This window comes from Pyxicephalus adspersus, chromosome 11, assembly GCF_032062135.1.
Source record: "Pyxicephalus adspersus chromosome 11, UCB_Pads_2.0, whole genome shotgun sequence".
Classification (NCBI taxonomy): domain Eukaryota; kingdom Metazoa; phylum Chordata; class Amphibia; order Anura; family Pyxicephalidae; genus Pyxicephalus; species Pyxicephalus adspersus.
The window spans coordinates 13,541,760-13,562,428 of NC_092868.1; the positions used below are offsets into that span (position 1 = coordinate 13,541,760).

Consider the following 20,669-nt stretch of genomic DNA (forward strand, 5'->3'; position numbering starts at 1 on the left):
GGACAAATACATTTAGGCTAGTGCACTGCAAAGTAAAGCCAGAATAATGCAAAATTGGTGTTAAAATCATATGCCAAACACCACTTTCCATCAATCATGTGAAACACCATTGAAAATTAAATTTAGCCATTTAATAAACTTTTGTTTTATTCTTATCTTCCATCTTCTAATTAAAATCCCTCAAAGACAAACTATGAAAAAGGCACAATTAACAATGATTGGTCTATATATTTTAATTTGGTTTGTTTAGCAAGTAAATATTGATTTAAGTGTAAGCTGTATTACAATAACATGTATTTCAGTGGATCAGACCCAGTTATCTATATAGAATCACCACATATTTTACATAATTGGGCACCAAAGCTCCATTTGCAACAGTGGTGATTCTATTCTGATGTCTTCTGCATGATAGACCAGCATGATTTGTCAAGTAACAAGGCTTTGATATGGATATGTTAAAATTTATTGTGGTGGCATGGGATAAAGTCAACTTAGCATTTCACTGTGCTCACATTAAGATGTATATGAGTTGCTACAGTCCATTTTTAATGATTTTCAGCATTCTTATGCTCTGCCAGCTGTGATCACACACTTTCAAACCACTTTAGCTTGCCAAGTTCATTATAATCAGTTAGTGAGAAAATGTCAGTACGCCACGGCTTTGTGTTACTCCTGCGCCCTCTTTATCCATTCAGGAGCCTTGGCAGCGGACGTCTACCAAGCAGCACTTCTAACAAAGAAAAGAAAGGTAGGAGAAACCTGTTTCCTGCTAGTTCTATTCAAATAGCATTCCAATGATAGTCCATTGTTCATCGTGAAGCAACATAACTTTATGCCTGGCTCATTAGTTTTGAACAGCTTGCACCACGTATTATCATGAACATTATTCCACTGCATAAAAATGAAAGGTAATAATATGGCATACTCTAGTAAGCCAAATATAATATCATGCATAAAGAAACAGACATCCCTCAGAAATGTAATACAGAAAAGAATGTTTTTTTTCTGAGGCTGTTAGTGCTTATTAAAAATAAAGATCTCAAACTGCTAGGAGAAGCTCCAATGAAAGTTAACTGAGAAAGTGAAAACATTTTAAAATAAACTCCAACTACATTAGCTTTATTTTTGTTGGTGCTATATAGGACACCTTGAGTCCCTAACTGTTGTTTGTAACACCTCTAAAGGTATTTCTCCTACTTCTGTTGGGCCATGATAACTGGGAAGAAACAGATAAAAAAACACCTTGATCCTAAACGTGAAGCTCTAACTTCCCCATGTAAAATGCCTATCACCTTTGTAATTTTGGGGTATTTGAAACGCACATGTCAGTAGTCAGCAGGATTAGCCTGCCCATGTCCAAACTGGCCTTACATGCGAAACAGCATGGTGTGGCAAAAGAAGTAAAAAAACAAAAAAAAAATGAAATAATCACAAAAGAAAATTTCATATTTTTTTATGTATCTATTATTTATGAACCTTTAACTGGGCTTTAAATATTACAATTGCCTCCAGATCGTCTTATCTGATACAGTAATGTTTAGGAACTGTTCCAAATTCTCTTGCATTGCATTTTGGAGGGTGAGCGCAGGAAACAAAATTGCAGTACATTTCAAATGTGCTTTTTATGCAGTAAGAAAGTTTGGGCAATTATACACAGGGAGATTTATATATGTGACATTTAAAAAGCTACTTCTGTCCCTGTTCTACCCCAGCCTCCCTAAAAAAGATGCATTAAACTTTGTGTGTTCTTATTTTAGCAGTAATAAACTCTTTACAGTTGTACACAAATATCTCTATTTGCCTCAGACATTTCCTGGTAGAAATCAGTTGCTACCATTTCAATTTACTTTAAGAACCTTACAATAATAGTAGCTGTACAATGAGGTTTTATCTAGGTTATGTCTTATAAAATAGTTCTGAATGTCCCTAAAATGCTTTACAATTTGCAGGTGCCTATTTTTGACGTTACAAGGTTTGTACAGTTGTACACAGGAGGATTTAGCAGTAAAACTGTTTATACAGTTTGTAGCATGGGGGGTAGGTAGCAGGAGAGACAGTCTCTGAGTTTCACCAACACCAACTTATTTGTGCTGTACAGGCTACATACAGGAAAACAGCAAAACAAACATAGATTGTGTGACTAACTACAACATAACTTTGAGCAACCAGTTGGGAAACAAAACAACATTAGCTGACTTTACAGCACAAAATACCTTTCAGTTTGCATAGGCCACCAAAGACTAAAGTTCCCAGAGCAGGTTGGGGTGGACTGACCAGCTCGGTCTTTTTAGGATGGATGAGCACCCACACCAGGGAGAACACCACACTTTGCATGTTCCTATTACCATCCCATGTACTATCCCTATCTCCTGTTCAATGTTCCTATACAATGTTTGTATGGTTGTACATGGAGAATTTTATCAAAGTGATGTGCTATAGAAAGACATTTCTCTCAGAGTTCTAAACTTGCTTATTGTATAGTAATATGGGGGTTTTATCTTGATGGTATGTGATGAAAAGAAATTTTTGCCACTGCCCCAAAAAAGATTGCATTACACTTTGCATGTGCTCAATTTAGCAGTAATAAAGTATGTACAATTGTTCAAAATCATTTTATGTACGTGACATGTTATCGAAAGTAAGTATCTGTCACAGTTCTAAATCCTCCCAAAAAATAATTCTACAATTTGCATGTGCTCAGGTTAAAGGTATCACACTTTGTACAGTTTTACAAACTTTGTACACAGGTAGTTTTATCTTGGTAATAGGGGTGTACAAATCCAGGACTTGAGAGACAGGATACATATTTAGCATTCATCTAACAGACAGCAATACATTTTAAAATGAATAGTTTACAAATTATTGTGCATAATAAAATCCCTACCTTTTTGTGGCTCCTGAGGACTAAAGCTTGATTGGCCTGATGTAGAGGAACTGTGGTATAAAGAAAGTTATGTCACTCTTCTAAACAACCAAAAATTGATTTACAATTGGCATTTTCCCATTTTGTCTTAACAAAGTTTGTATACTTGTACACTGTGAGAGGTAAAAAAGGTGACATGTTAGAAAAAATTCCATTAGACATTGCATATTCCTATTTTAGCAGTAAGACAGTTTGTACAGCTGTAAATAAAAGTAATATTTGTCACTATTCTAAACCACCAACATTTCTGCATTATACTTATTTTATATTTTAATATACTTTTACTTTGCCCATTTTCATTGATGCAGCAACAAGGTTTGTACAGTTGTACTGTGAAATTTGAAAGTTGAAAAGTGTTATAAAAATGTAATGCAAATGATGACACATTACACAAGGAAAAAAGAGGAAGCAGAGGAGTACAAGAGTGAGGAATTGTTGGGAAAGGCTGCTGACAAATGAAATTTTTTTTGGTGGTGGGGGGGGGGGGGGTGCTATAGCTCCTTCCAATTAAAGTATTTTTCAAGAGTTAATATATAGAGCAAGGTATGCTAGTCCAACATTTGGTGTTGCTGCCAAGAGCTTCATAAACGACCCTCAACCTTTCTGTAATTTCCAAACACAGAGCCGTATATTAAAGGATTTGTGTTTTTCCCATATTGGCCTCCAAGATACATTAAATGGCTCTTCCCCACTGCATTTTACAGTTTTTTTATTTAGTACTCCTGTGACACAATGGGCCTGATTTATTACAGCTCTTAAAGCCTGGGGAAAATATGCTATCATCAGTGAACCTGGGTGATCCAGCAAATCTGGAACGGATTTCTTAAAAGTCATTTGCTATTTCTTAGCAAATGTTTTCAATCCTTAACCAGATCCATTCCAGCTTTTCTGGATCACCCAGGTTCACTGTCTTGGGAAGCTTTAATAAACCAGACTCAATGTTTCTGGGGTGCTCCTTAAGATACGACAACCCCTGTTTTTTCCATGAACCTGAACCCAAACATTGGGATATACTCCCCCAAACAGCTCTGAAACCGAACAGAAAACTGTTCAAGGAACGCCATCTGGAACCTGTTTACTAAAAGTTTAATGGACTTTATCAGTTGTCAAGGTCATTAAAAATATTAAAATATTTCTATTCTTAACCATCAAAGGTTATATAAAATCCAAATTGATTTATTGTGACATAGTTGGATAAGGACAAAGCTGAATATTTATAGAGAAGTTATTTATTACAAAGGTGACATTTGTTACTGTAATCACTAGTCTTGTGATAAATGTAATAAATACCTAATTATTTTTTCATGAATTCTAATAGACTCCAAGCTTCATCTTTATTTATCAATCAATAAATCCTTAATAAAAGTCTTCTATATCTCTTTTATTTTTATAGCCATGTTAACCAGAGATGCATAATGCTTGTGTAGAGCTGGATAAAAGAAGATCCTGGGACTTAGTGGTCAGTAATCTGCATTTCAAATGCCTTTAAGGTTGGGTAAAGGTTTTGAAAAGTCTTGAGGGCATTGAAATCTGACTTGGATTTTAAAGTGTGATGACAATCAGCTTCATGTAAAGCCTTTTTAAACTTTAGGTTTTATTTTCTGGATTTTTTCTGTTTATTTTTACCTGGTGTTTTTGTGAATAACAATATTAATGGTGGCTATGCTTATTTTTTCACTGGAAACAACTACAGGTATTTCACTGGAGAAATCGTTTTTTGTTAGAGTAAAGCTGCATACACACTTCCAATTATTATCGTTTGTAAACGAACGACGAACGATCCTGCACGATATCTGCGAACGATCGTATAGCACCGACCCTGTAGATACAGATAACGACACGATCGTTCAAAGATATTGTACACACGATAGATGGTGAACGATCGGCGTCCAATCCGATACGCCGGTCCAGTCGTTCATTTCCAACGACTATCCTGGTCCGTTGGCGTCATTGGTTACTTTTTTTACGAACGATTTTTGGCCAATCGGTCGTTTGTCGTTCGTTCGTCGATCATTTCCAACGATAAAAATTGGACGTGTGTACGCAGCTTAAGAGTTAGATCTTACACTTGTTTTTTACTAATTTTTGGGTGGTGAATCCAGAAATTACCCCAGACCCCATCCAGTTTTTACGATACAGGGAACCCTCCCATTTTTGTCAAAAAACATACACATTTTACATACAATGAAAAAAATAATGAAATAATAATTTGAATGTACTGTTTATTTAAATTTATTTTGTTCAGCAAAGGATTTATTGTTGCCCTATGACATTTTTTACAAATTTTACAGTAAAACATTTGAAAATTATTCAGGTAAGCAGTTAAGGTAAAAATTTACGCTTATAGCTTTTTCTGGAGTGTTCGGTGTTAGGAAAATTGTGCCGAATGCTCCAACAATAGTCAGCCATCATATGCACATCCCATCTATCCTGATACCGTCCTTCCATGACCTTCAAATCTTGGTGGAATTGTTCACCTTGCTCATCACTGACTGCACCAAGGTTTTCCGGGAAGTTAGAAAGATGGCTATGCAGGAAAATGCCCCTTGATGCTCATATTGCAACCAATCATTTTGGAGCTCTCCAAGAGCTTCTGGACAAGTTCTGTGTAATTATTTGCTTGTATGTTTCCAAGTAAATCCTTGACAATGGCTTTGAATGATAACCAAGCATTCTTTTCAACTTTCAACATTGTCCCGATGAAATGTTAATCTTTGATGAGCTGCCGAATCTGTGGACCATCAAACACACCGGCCTTTATTTTTTCAAATGACAGGCTAGGAAATGCCAAAATGAGGTACTTGTAACAGTCTCCTTCAGTTGGCAAAGATTTAATGAACTGCTTCATCAGACCCAGTTTTATGTGCAGACGGGAATATAATATGCTTTCTATCAACAAGTGGCTACATGCACAGATAACAGGGAAACTAGGTGTATCTGCGTTGCTGACCAAGAAAGAAGCATAATATTTTAAGCTCAACACAGATAACCCAATTGTGTTGGTGATATTGCAACAATGTAATGACTCTCTTTATACCTGCATTTTTCTTCACAAAGAGAAACTGAATGGCCATTTGGGACTGACCCAAAACCCATTTTTTCAAACTTGCCTACCCGGCTTCTTCTGTCATTTGAAACCATCACTACTTCCCACCACTACATATCTCCCATCCTAATGTGTGTGAAATTCCCCCACCTACTAGATTTTAAGCTCTTCAGGGCAGGGTCCTCTCCTCCTGTATCACTGTCTGTATTAGTCTGTCATTTGCAATCCCTATTTAATGTACAGCGCTGCGTAATATGTTGGCGCTATATAAATCCTGTTTAATAAAAATAATAATAATATTAATAATAATATTGCCATTGTGAAGGAGGACACACTTTAAGCTCCGCTTTGAGCTATCGATGAATAGTCGCCATTCAGTTGTTATATATTGGAATTCCCAATTCCTCCATTAAACCAGGTATGTTATGGTAATACACAAAGCCACTGTCAGTTCTAAAGTACTGCAAAAATGCAATTTCTCAGGTTCGAAAGTACAATACATACAATACAATCCTTTTTCAACTAAGTGTTTCTCACGTAGTGTTGTTGCTAGGAGTTCTGAAGCCTTCTTCGATAGTCCCAAATCACATGCCAAATCACTCAACTCATGCTTATCAAATCTTTTACGAACAGAGTCCTCTTCCATTTCAAACTCTACATCATTGTTATCACCTAGTTCAACACCATAATCATTTTTTGCAAGAGAGGGTAGTGTAACTAAAACAGGCCCTGGGATTTCATCTGAATGAGCCACTGGGCGTATAGCCAATGGTAGGCTATGATACTCTATATTATATTTACTTTTCTTGTTATATCCTAATGTTTTCAACATACAAAAGTAACAGTCACTGAAATGATCTCCTGGCTCTCGACCAAACCATAGGTATACCAAACGGCATCTTATCACAAAGTGTTCCCTTTGTCCACATCTGTAAACCCCTCAACACACTGTTTGCACACCTTATGAGGGGCCTAAGACTTATCTTGATCACCAAGTTTAACTTTGAAATATGCCAAATAGGCTTGCTCTACAAATTTGTTGATGTTCGGCCTTTGACTGGGAATGGTGAAACTGCCACAGATATACCAAAATGAATCAGGGTTGTTTAGGCACTTACGACGAGAAACAGCAGAGCCAGGCACGATCTGAAAGAAAGGAAATACGTATGCAAATAGAAAAATAAATTTTGCTTATTCACTATGTAGAGCTGCGCACAACCTCTGACCAAACTGTCTTGCATGTAAATGAATGGGCTATACAAATCCATGCTACAGTAATCGCACTAATATAAGCGGTGGAAAAAAAACCAGACATGAAAGAAGAAAACTAACTGCACTTTCAGAATCAGCATACCTATTTTAGTGTAAATAAGTTTAAAAATTGAAGTCAACAAAAAATTGTTTAAAGTTGCTCCCCAGTGTTATTGGCACCAAGACTGGAATGAAAAACCAGCCTGACGTTATTTTTATTTCATGAAGGTTGGTTGAATTGGTAGTTTACAGCAGAAAGAGAAAATTGCCCATAAGAAGTAAGAGGAATAACGCATTTCTAGCTGGATCAGACAATTTTTTTCTGTATTTTCTGAAAATGTTCTTAGCCTGAAGAAAATACAATCACCACGTCTGGGCAATGTTGTAGACATGTGCCTTACATAAGCCTACCACAATGGCCTCCTAAAAGTTTATCAATTTTTACTTATAGGTTACAAATAAAGAGCGAACATGTCATAATATAAATATTTCAGGTATATCTAAAATGCAACCACTTTTTCTAAGCTCAGGCTTTTTTTACATTTATTTTTATCCACAGATTACTACCCTTGTACTTGTATCTTGATTAATGGATCAAGAATGGCGATCAAGAATGAATGAGAGCGCAGAGCCTCCCGGGATACCTCCGTCGCGCATTCCGGAAGGTTCTTGGCTGCTCCTTTGGTGCATCCCTGAGCATCTTAGCTCTCTTTGACCTACATTGAAGTGATTGGGGGGATCAATTGTATTTGGTACAAATGTGTATGATATCCCGCCTTTTCTTGAATTGATATATATGAGTGTATGTTAATACAAATTGTTGATCTATTATTGCATGTTTGTCTAATTGTTGGTGAAGCCACCAGAAAAATTCTAATTACATTAAGGATATGAGCATGTTGCTCTAATCCTCATTTTACCCTTAAGGAATTATTTGTATTGGTAAAAAATTAGAAGCTACTATGGGTGACCACTTAAAAAGTCTAGGACTTGTCTATCTTAACAAGTCAGCCACCAGACTGTCCTTCGGCCTTCAAGTACCTAAGAGTCAGATGGCTATAATGGTGGACTGAGTTCCTTGTCAGATGGAATTCGGTTGATTCTTAATTGTGGCTAAGGAAAAGCAAGAAGGTTACTGGACTGCAGCATGTGAGAATGTTTACCCTCAACAAACAAATTGTTGAGATTGAAAATGGTGAAGGATGCCAGAGACATGGATGGTGTGCTGAGTTCTTGTACAGTGGGTACCTCCATAACACAGACCCATTGCTGGCTGATTACAGGCCATGATGGCCTAAAGCCAGATCACTTTGATTTCTGGGATTCAGGTGTCTTTGTTATTCGGGTGTCAGTTTGACAACATTAGATAGATGATCTATGGTAAGAAACAATGCTTCACAAAAATATAGAATGTTTTAGGAAAACCACAGGTTGCTGGAAGGTTATTGGCAAGGATGTCATAGCTACATAGTCCTAAACAGAAACATTCATGGTGTGGGTGGAGATTTGAGGTGGGTACCATCTGAGAGGAGGCAGCGAGATGACATTACTACCAAAGATTGGCAGGCAAAGAATAATGCATGGTGACAGTGACCAGGCACAGACTGCTGGAAGTAATTGGAGTGTTATATTAAGAGGCTAATGTCTCTGGTATCTGGAATCAGAAGCTTGTGTTAAGAGAAAGTAAAAAGAAAATATGATGGATACGCTTCAACAGGAGTAGGCAGCTGCAATGCAGAAGAGGAGTATGAGAATAGGAGTAGGAGAGTAAAAGAAGCACATAGACGTAAGCTCTGGTTGACTAGAGTCAGAAGGCTCTGGTAGCTGGAAATGTGAGGAATCTGATGGTACTACATTGGTGCAAAGGAGAGTGATGATAAAAAACAGTGAACAGAAGTCATAGAATTGTGAAGGCTCAGATAAAATGATTGTGACCCCAAAAAAGATACAAATAAAAGTATCTGTAGGCAGTATTTATCATTCCTTGGATCCCTTGGAGTATGAAGAATCTGCTGTCTGCTACTTAGCAGGTTGTAATAAGAAACAAGCAAATTTGCAAAAATGTGATTAAATTTAAAAAAATATAGCATTTAATGGTAATTTCTATTGCAATGAGGAACCATTTTTAATAGTCCTTTGGACATGGGGCTGCTACACAAGTAGTTTAGTGAGTTCTAAATATGGTGCTATGTGAGTTTGCAGTGAACTTGACTCATTTGCCTTTTGCCAATTTTGCACAATTATGTAAAATGACAGATGACCCCAGTAGCATTGCTCGGTTTGTTTACATACAATGAATTTGTTGCACAATTTGTCATAGACAGTTTTTGAGGGGGATTCATGAAATGTAAAAAAACAGCAGCCAGCATACAAAAGGTTGCTTGAGTATCTGTTATGGTAACGGCAGTCAGCATTTTCATATTGATGGACAGTGCTTGTTGTGATTGATGAATGATTTACAGTGCAGGATGGCATGATTGATGATGGATTTATTTCTGGTGCCAAGAACGAAGGGTATTATTACACAGTATTTATATAGTGCTGACATATTACGCAGCGCTTTACAAAGTCCATAGTTATGTCACTAGCTGTCCCTCAAAGAAGCTCACGATCTAATGTCCCTAACTTAGTCATATGTCATTAATAGTCTAACGTCAATTTTGGAAAGAAGTGAATTAACCCTTTGGTAAAGGGTCCCTTTGTTACATTTTTAAAGGGGGTATCCCCTATAAGAAAGTTATAGGAAACCCTGACATATTTCTACCGGTCATTGGATAAATAGGTAAGGGAAAAAATGAAAATTTGTTCTCCTGGATAGAATTCTTCTCACTTCTCACTAGTGAAGATAAATCTACCTTTTGGGTGGTAGACTGCAAAAAATAGCACATTAAGGGTTTTAATCCCCTCAATGCTCTTAATAAAATTGTGGGGTTTTTTTACACTTTAAAACAGTACAAAAAAAAAAACTCAACTTTACTTTTACAGACCCGTCAAACCCTCTGGAAGTTTTCTGGATCAGGTCCCGCGTTACCCTGGATATCTCCTGTCCCAGTGCAGGGAGGCATGATGTGGGTATCCCATGTGGCTTTGCTCTCCCATAAAGACAGAAGGGGGGTTACCCTTTTATTTAAAAAAAAAAAAAAAGGTTTAACACCCCCCCCCTCCCCCCCCAAAAAGGGAGTTTAGGTCCGTTTTAAGCTAATAAACTTTCTGTACATAAGGCAGGGAAGACTACCCATCCCTATATACAAGCTATTGTCACTCTAATGGATAGGAAGCTACTAGCTGCTATGGAGCCCTTCACAATTGAACAATTATTGCAGTAGGGAGGGGGTACTTTTCAACAGATTTTTGGAAATCTACAAGTCTTCAGGTTTGGGTTGTTTGTTATAAAGGGTGTTATGGACCCCCCTCAGTCCTCAGGTAGGGTATCATATTCATCCCTCTCATACAGACCAGGGTAGCTGATGGAGGAATGATTGCTTTATCTTCTCCCAACAATAGTAACACAGACTGAAAAAACAATATGGCGCTTCCTCTAAGACCACGTGCATGCTAGAAACTAACTTCCTGTTTCCTACCACATAGAAGACGTCACATGATCAGTGTTCGTTCAAAAAGGTAGAAATACGAAATTGCTTATATTCCAGGTTCAGAACCTGAGTAATATTACCTTGTATTTTATAAAATAAAAATATCACAATATGTGTAATGCTACGACTAATGCCCCAGCACTTCCTATAGTAGACGTGTCAAATTGCCTGTGTGTTAATAAAGTTTATTGAAAAAAAACACTCTGGTAAGCTCTACCCTTAGTTGAAGCCAGCGGAAGTGACGTATTTCACTTTTCCATCATGGCGAGTAGAAAGCAACCCACATGGAGGGGTAAGAAAAAACGACAGCGATTTGCACCAATGGATACGGCAGAGAGTAAAGACCCGGTTTATTTTGAGGGAGTTATGGAGGACGAAGAGGAGCAGCAAGAGGAAGGACCGAAGAGCGTGTACCTACCCAGTATACGGCCACTTAAGGAAGACGAGGAGCTGGTGATGAACGAGGAGGCCTATGAACTGTATCATCAAGCACAGACAGGTAAGGAGATCTCACATTACTGTGGGGCTTCTTCTATTATTATCATCTTGGTGTATTTCAGTTATTTGGCCAGGCATTGCTGTATTCATGACAATATTTAATGGAAAATTGGTTGGTTAGCTCTCTGGTCTTCGCAGCGCTAGGTCCCAGGTTCGAATCTCGGCCAGGGTGTATCTGCATGGAGTTTGTATGTTCTTCCTGTGTTTGTGTGGGTTTTCCCTCGTATTCCTCCCACATTCCAGAAACATGCAGTTATGTTAATTGGCTTCCACCCAAATTGGCCTTAAGCTGGGTACACACGTGCAATAATTGTCATTGGAAAAGATTTGCGATCCTTTCCAACGACTAAGAACTACACGATACATTAACAACCACTGTATATACAGCACTGTTCTGCTTTATGGAGAGGGGAGAATGACAGAGCGGCACCCCGCTGCGCTCTCTCCCTTTTCACTTCCATTACGATCGACGGGCGCTGTACACACGCCAGATTCTCATTCAATATCGTCCACGACCCGATTATCAGACAAGAAGCATTGGACATGTGTATGTAGCTTTAGACTTTGGTGGGGATTGTGAGCCCCCTTGAGGGACAATTAGTAACATCAGGTCTTTGTAATGCGCTATGTAATATGTTGGCTATATATATATATATTACACACACACACTGTCACACACAAGGTAATCATAATGGTAATTGGACTAGAGACAATATTGTATTCTGCTTCTGTTAAGCTCCGTACACACTTGAAATAATTATAGTTGGAAACGAATGACTAACGACCGTTCGTCCTAAAGTCATTAACAAAGAAAGTGCACAACGACGCCAATGAACAAGGATTGTCGCTGGAAACGGACAACCATCCTGACCGATCTGATTGGAGGACGATTGTTCGCAATCTATTGTGTGTACGGTCGTTCAGTGATCGTGGATGTTTCTGCAGTACACTTTAACCTTTACATGTCACTTCCTGCATCATTCAAGCGATTGTATCTAGCGTGTGTACATTATTGGTGGATTATATTTGAACGATCATATTGTTACAGCATGTACAGACTTGTGCACAATACGATCATTCAAAGCAATCATGCATAATCGTTGGTCGTTTGTTTTCTAACAACAATTATTGCACGTATGTACCTCGCTTTGCACTCTCCCTATGGAGGCATCAAGTGGTCTTTGATGAGAGTTTTATTGTTACCATAGGGAAGCCTGGCTTGTGTTATACCATTTTTTTCTTCACTGCAGGTGATGCATTATATACAAAGCATTTGCAGATGATCTGTAGTACTAAAATAGCAAAGTAAGACATAAACAAAGTATTTTATAATATGACTCATCAGTAGTCTGTGTTAGAGGAAGCAAACTGAAAAATTCCGAAAACAAAAAATCCATGTACCTTCAATCCCTCAGCGCAAGTCAACCGGTCCAGAAGTGCAGTCCCGGCATCTGTACCCGAGCCATCTTCTCCTCTTCTTCCTATGTCGCCCTACCCAGGCGCGAGATCGGGTGACGTAGGTTAAAAAAAAAAAAAAAAAAACCTTGCCGATCTTACTGCGCGTGCGTGAGATCGGCAATTTTTTTTTTCCTTTTCACGAAAAGGCTTCTTCTGGATGCTCGGCCATATGCTGAAGGAGCGCCCAAGAGCCTCCCGGGATGCTCTATTGTCGTTATTACGGGAGGCTTTGCGCTGCCATTCATTCTCGATCCACAGCGGTTAAAACAGAATGTGAACACAGAGCCTCCTGGGATACCCATATCATGCATCCCAGGAGGCTTCTGGCTGCTCCTTTTATGCATTCCCAGTCTCGGGGCTTTTTTCCTACATGGAGGGGGGGGATCCCGATCTTGCGCCCGTGCAGTGCAACATGGGGTGACTTAGCCAGACAAAGCAGACCGAGGAAGATGGTGGCTCCTGGTACTTCCAGGACTAGGGCAAAAATTAAAGGATGGTGCAAAACCCAATCGAGTGAAGCTCTAGAGTGTTTTTTTATTTTTTTATTTAAGTTTAGTTCCGCTTCAAGGATAGGAGGGTCAGCTGGCATGAACACAGTAATACGTTGAGAGCTCCCCTATATTATCATCTAACATTTCGATCCTCTTCTTTTCAGGTGCCCCGTGTTTAAGTTTTGATGTCATTCTGGATAATTCAGGAGACAATCGTTCAGACTATCCTTTGGATATGTTACTCTGTGCGGGCACACAAACTGACATTCTTCAAAATAACCGGTAAGTTGTGTTTTTTTTTTTTTTTTCTTTTATATATATCTGTTTAAAATGTAGAGCCATCCATCAGCCTACTACATGCAGCTGATTAAGGCTTGTTGGCTGTGACCATGATCCACACTATTATCCAAATTCAGTGTTCTTCCCAGACCTTTTTTTTCCAGCTGGTTAGTTGTAGGTGGGTGGGACGGCATGTGACAAATTTAGTGCTTCGAGTATGCATCTAATTCTGTTAGCTTTCCACTACCCCCTCCCCCACATACTTTTTAATATCTGTCCCCTTTGTATGCCCCCCTTTTTTTTTCTTTTTTCTTTTTTTTTTTTTCCTGCCCCAGACCTATTTATGTTAAGCCCCAACTGCCTTTGTATTGTGACCTAACAGCTGGAATGGGTGAAAAGATGTATATGGGTGGTGATTTACCTTTTCAACCCGCCCCCCTCAAAAAAAAAAATTGTTACTGAAAAGTTTTGGGTGGTGCACCCAGCTAAACAGGGCTGGGGGGGAGGCAAGGGAAGTGTGTAAGAGAGATTCTGTGCGGTCTGTTTTTAATATAGCCAGGACCCCCTATTACATTCAGCCACTTGACCCAGACATCCACCCCTCGCTTCCCATTTGTAGGATCTTCTGTCCTTGTGTGCCTGTTGACCTCTTCCAGAAGATGGCGCTGTGGAGGGCAAGTCTACTAAACAGCTGGTCAGAGCCCCATTGATGCTTATCAGTCAGTTGTATTGTCCATAAACTATGCAGGCCACCTAGGGAGGTCCTTCAGGGGATTTTATCTCTCATTCTGTTTCTTTGGTCAACACCTCCAGCTGACTTCTTTTTGTCTTCAAAGACGTTCCCCATTTAAACCCCTTCCAAGGCTCACAAACACATATTAAATGCATTATGCATATGTTCTGATTCTATACAAATAATGTGCATAGTTGCATTTCTTATGCTTTTTGATTTGTTTGCATCCACTGGGGTTTTCAGAGGTCAGAAAACACAACATAATTCCAGTTTCTTCTCTGAATGTGCAAATCAGATTGTAGAAGCAAACTGCAAGAGTGACACCAGAGTTATGGTGCTGGAAAGGGAGCAGAGACGCATGCTTTTTGTTGTGTAATCTGTGACCAGTGTATTACCTGGCAGATCCTGATCATATACCCCAATGATCCTAGCCTAGGAGTAACGTATCCGTTTTGGGTAATGTTGAACTTCAAGGCTTTTTACCACTTGGCCTAATACGCGTGTTTTTACACAAAAATGTCTGTTAAGGCAGCACACAAGACATGCATTGTTGCAAAAGGTTGCTACCCAAATGCACCTTACTGGCGCAATGCACAATTGGAGCTCACAATATTATGTATTTTCTAGACTAATAGTAATGAAGATGCACAACCTCCATCGGCTCAAAAAGAAGAAAGCTGTATCAGATTCTGAGAGCAGTGAGAGTGAGAGTGAGGATGAAGAAGAAATACAGAATAGAACTCCACAGATGGAATTGGCAATGGTCTCACACTTTGGAAACGTTAACCGTGTTCGGGTAAATGTCATTGGTCTTTCATATTGTTTTAGAAAAGTGCTGCTACAGAAATGAGATCGATGTCTAGTCCTGGTTGTAACCTAAATCACAAAAATATACGTGTCGGTAATCTTAGAACCCCTGCAGTAGAAGAATTCCCATGTATATCCAATGCAAGTGTTTTATGTATGGGTAAGACACAGGCATACTTTTTTAAAAACCCAACTCTGGGCTAAATTTAAATTTTGTGAACACAAATTAAACTTTACCTTATACATTGGTGCTGTACTCTTTCTTCCTGTTGGTGATATCTGGTTATGCCCACCTCTCGCTGGTCTCCAGTTTCTAACTCCCCATCATACTGACGACATAGAACTCAGAAACAGCTCTGTTTTGTATATGACGCAGCAGTGCACACAAACATTCCAATACCAGTGGATGTATATTAGGAAATGAAAAGCGGTTGAATATTTCAATCTACAAAAATACTAGAGCGATGAGGATAACGATCAAAAAATGAAGATTATAATTTATCTGCTAATGTTTCTGACTTTGTTCTATAGCTCCTAATGGTGTGCTCTACTCACAGGTCACTACATCGATGAACATCCCTGTAGCTGCAGTTTGGGCTGAGAAGGGTCTGGTGGAAATCTTCGATCTGCAGCAGCAGTTGGCAGCTGTGGAAGACCCACAGGTCCTGTCTACATTTATAAGAGAACAACAATCCAAAATCATACCAATCTACTCCTTTTCTGGTCACATGACTGAAGGCTTTTCCCTTGACTGGTCCCCAAGGGCAGCAGGTATGGACAAATGGAAAGTGTGATTCTACGAAAGTGCAATACATGCGATTCAAACTATATACAGGGCAATTTTCTGAGTTTGCGACGAGCAGGAAAATTATGTATATGTTGCACTTTAAAAAGCAAACGCTAGTAAAAGGGTGCTTGAACCTTAAACAGATAATTTAGGCTGAGGACACACATGCAATAATTGTTAAAAGGCTGCGCTTTGCATAAACGAGTGTCATTTTGCTCTATGGAGAACTGGGGGGGGGGAGGGCGACGCAGCAGTGAACACTGAAATTGTGTAATGCAGACAGGACATGGAGATGGTAGGAGAGGGGTAACTGGTGCAATGTGTGCTCTGAGGGTTTAATTTGCTGCAAGAAGTCTCTTTTGAACGTTGATGCCTAAGGGAAAACATTTCATAAGCAGACAAGCACATAAAAATACAAAATATCCTATAAAGTCCAGCAGCTGACACCGATTGTATTGAAGATTGTGGGTTAGGTAAAGGTTTGTTTTCTGTGATTTCATATCTGGTAAACGTGCACAGTTATCCAATAGAAAGCAGATCAGCTTTGTCCCAGTGGCCTCCAGGAAGAAAGCTGACCATGGATGTATCTTCTAGTTAAAGTCTGAACATATTTACCAGGTTTGAGGTCAGCTCAGCTATAATCATGATAGTTTTTGTAAGTTTGCCATTTTACCCACCTTTGGTAAATGTATTTTCTTGTTTCTAGGTAGGTTAATTTCTGGTGACTGCCACAAAAACATTCATCTATGGAACCCTGCTGAAGGAGGAGTTTGGTGTGTTGACCAAACACCATTTGCTGGCCACACTAAATCAGTTGAGGATCTTCAGTGGTCTCCTACAGAAGCTACGGTAAATGAAAATTCCTTTTTAATTTAGGTGTTTTGACCTTTCAAATTGTGTTGTTTTGGGTCACTTAGGCCAAAAAATGATCTACGGCACCACCCACAATAAGAACATTTACCTTGATTTCTTTCACAACCATGACTTATTAGGCTCTATTTTAAATCTCTTGTCACTGATGTTTTACTGTATTCCTAGGCTGAATCATCTAAAGGGTGAGGGATTTTTTTTTAACTTTTGAGCAGTGTTTTCTGCTGTTTGTCTTCCCTGGCTCATCCTTTGGTCCATTATTGTGGTCTTTGCCTTGCTCCTTGGATGTAGGTCATGGCTAGTGGGACGGATTGGCTGGGTCCCTCACATGACTCCCTGAAAAAGGTGTAGTATCACTCCTATATATTCTTAAGGCTCCATGACAAATACCTGAAATTCGGTGACTGAGGAGTGTGGGCTTTGTGCAGTAAAGCAATTTCAGTACAGATGAAGTCTGCTTAACTGGGCAAGACCAATGAGAAGGCTGAAGTTTAGTAACACTTCATATGGAGACATAAAATGATTGCTCAAGGAACTTGGAAATAAGATATCTGCTTTTGCTGGTTTGTTTTTAAAGGTGCAGGCTTCAGGTATACCAGGAAAAAATGTGAATAATGTATAGGGATATCTGAAAAGCCTATAATCTTATCGGCACTTCACAAGCATTGGAGGAAAGATTTGTATAAAAGCAGTTGTTTCTTAAAAAAACAAAAAAAATCAGTGGTAGATTCCACATAACATATAGGTGATTACTGTAAAGCTATATAAATCCTGTTTAATAATGTATTAGTGTGTGTGTGTATGTATGTATAAATTTTTATTTTTTTGCTAAATGACATTTCATAAAGACTAAATTGTGTTCATAATGCAATTTTTTTTATTACTAGGTCTTTGCTTCCTGTTCAATTGACTCATCAATTCGTATCTGGGACATTCGAGCTCCTACTAAATCATGCATGCTGGCAGTCGCCCAGGCTCATGAAAGTGATGTGAATGTGATCAGCTGGAATCGCAATGACCCCTTTCTTCTTAGTGGAGGAGATGACGGTGTCCTCAAAATCTGGGACTTGCGTCAGTTTCAGGTATATAATTTTGTCGTTTTATGTCATTTTAGTTTCAGTTTGATTTTGTAAGTTGCTTCCTAACACTACCTGATTTGGGCTACATTATTATAGGTCTCTGAAACCCAGGAAATCTTCCTTTGTATAAGGTATAAGGACTTAAATCCTGGAAGGGGGGTTGACATGGACAACATGGACAGATGTTATTAAAAAAAATCATCCTTATATAGATGTTATTAAAAAAAAATCTTCCTTTTAGTTTGTTAGAAACAAATCAAAACCCTGCTAGTTGTAGTTGTAAGTTGTATTTTATGTCACAAGCTGCATCAAATTACTTTTGTTATTCTATTGCCATGGGGATAGAAGCAGGAAAAATGCTCCCAGTGGCATCAAAAGCCACAATTAAAACCTGCAAAGTCAATTGTTTTTACATCTGTTGAAAAGTTTTATATAAAAACTATATACCGTATTTTTCGGACCATTAGACGCTCCGGACTATAAGACGCACCAGGTTTTCCGCACGGGAAAACAAGAAAAAAAAATTCATTTGATTTCCCCTGAGATCCAGCGTGCGGCACTTGTGCCCGCCCATGAAGGCGGCGCCGATCGGCATTCATAAGTAAAAAAATATGCATTCAGACCATAAGACGCACCCTGATTTTCCCCCCACTTTAGGGGGAAAAAAGTGCGTCTTATGGTCCGAAAAATACGGTATATCTGCACCTGTAGTGTGTATTTTAAATGACTTCTCCATGGTTGTGAGGGTTTAAAGTGTTTGTAACCCCATAACCTGAAGTGGGAAAATGTTTTGGTAGGGGGGTTGGATAAAAACAAATCTTAAATCATTTATGTAGGTGGGGTGCTCCTGCCCAGATCCTGGTAAAACAAATATTTAGTTGTAACCCATTTTTTTTTTTTTTACATTTTTGGGGTGTGGTTCTATACAAGATGTATTCTTTCAAGTGCAGACTGTGAATGTAAATATGTAATGTTTTTTTATTTTATTTTTTTTACAGAAAGGAGATAGTGTGGCAAAGTTTAAACAGCATGCAGCACCTATCACATCTGTAGAGTGGCACCCTACTGATAGCGGTGTATTTGCTGCATCCGGAGCTGACGACCAGATAACGCAATGGGATCTTTCAGTGGAAAGAGACCAGGATCAAGAAGGAGAGAGTACAGATCCTGGTTTAGCCTCTATTCCCCCACAGCTGCTGTTTATTCACCAGGGAGAAAAAGACGTTAAGGAGATACATTGGCACCCACATTACCCTGGGGTACTCGTCAGCACGGCTTTGTCTGGATTCAATGTATTTCGCACGATCAGTGTGTAAGCCCAGTGCTCCAAGGACATACAATGCCGAAGCCTCTTACCTTGCTGATGATATTAATGCTATAATACAGGATTGTTGTGTTTATAAATGGGTGGTTACCTAAAAAAAATTACAAGTATCCTAATTTTTAGGACGTAATACCGTCTTTCGGCTATCCATGGAGTCATCTTATAAATACAATTACCTGCCCAACCTTGAATAGAATAATGAGCACAGATAGTGGCACAGCAGTCTTTTACTGCTTTATGAAACATTACAGGAATGTGTATTATATATGATAATACCAAACAAAAGTGACTTCTTGCACGATTCTTCTCGTGTTTAGAGTACTGCCATCCTTGTTCCATCCATGGAGTCATCTTACAATTACACAAGAAAATGTCCTGAAAACTAAATGTTGTTTTGTATTTGTGTTGTAGTTCCAGCCTACAATTCTGGTATAGGCATACCATAGTGGAGGGTGGGCGGTGGGTGTAACAAGTAAAAAAAACACACCAAGTTTTCCAGTACAGCTATTGGAGATGAGGAGAGACAGCACCAGGGAGATAAGAGATCAGAGAATGACTGGTCAGTTTATTGCTGCTCCTCCTTTGTCCAATGGGCACCCAGCAGGTGAAGTGACACCATTACATTTACCAACTGTAGCAGAAAGTGGTGTCATCCACTGCCTGTGCTGTCTAATCAGATGTGTATAGGTTACAAACTGCCTTTTTGTAGGAAAAAAAAAACAATTCATATGTTAATTCTTAATGTAGAATTTCCGCAATTAACTAATTAATGAAATCGGCTACTAAGGTGTTTTAATATGCTTTTTTTATTTTGTACAACACCTAGATACACATCTACTTTGTGCATTCAAACTTTGTAAAACCTGATAATAAAATATATTTTCTCCCTGGAAAATGTTTGAAAATTCACTTTATTATAGCTGCTTAAGTGAATAGGTTTCATTCAGATGATTTTATATTAGAATGACTAAAGGGGAACTAGAGTTCTTTTAGGAATCCATGATCAGGCAGGTCATTGCAGAAAGGGGACAGATGATGTCCATTCTGTAATAACCCGTCTTACTGCGCATGAGCAGTTCAGCCTTTTAACAGTTCCCTGGTGTGGTTTGCAGCTTTGTTTAGCAGGGAAATTTGGCATCCCCTGCTTGTGCAGCAAATGACTGAACCATCCCTGCATCATCTCGGCACAGCCAATCAAGATGGCTAAAGACTGTCTCTAGGAGAGCAATGAAAGGAAGTTGGTGGCAGTGCTGTAATAACGCAGATTCATATAGCTTTAGTTCTGCTTATATAAAAAAAAAAAAAAAAAAAAAGTTTGCCATTGGTAAGTTGCTGTCCCAGCAAATTGGAATTTGCATCTTCACTTGCTGCATTTTTTTCATTGAGCAGCTCATATTTGCACTGGGAATGAGCTGCTGCTATGTGACCTCCCATGCCATTGATGAACTCAGTTTGAATTGCATAGACAACTGTACTTAATATTAGTCAGCCCAACAAACTCCATTTCAATACTTAGATGTGTATCCTCCA

The 20,669-nt window shown here is 38.8% G+C and overlaps 1 protein-coding gene across 1 annotated transcript; it reads left to right on the forward strand.

The window, feature by feature from the left end:
- Nucleotides 1-11,048: 11,048 nt before the first annotated feature.
- GRWD1 (glutamate rich WD repeat containing 1) lies at nt 11,049-20,034 on the forward strand. Its single transcript, XM_072425768.1, has 7 exons — nt 11,049-11,312; nt 13,425-13,542; nt 14,900-15,068; nt 15,637-15,850; nt 16,573-16,715; nt 17,624-17,818; nt 18,814-20,034. Exons 1-7 carry the CDS (start codon nt 11,075-11,077, stop codon nt 19,129-19,131), a joined length of 1,395 nt encoding a protein of 464 aa, XP_072281869.1. The 5' UTR covers nt 11,049-11,074; the 3' UTR covers nt 19,132-20,034.
- Nucleotides 20,035-20,669: the final 635 nt, after the last annotated feature.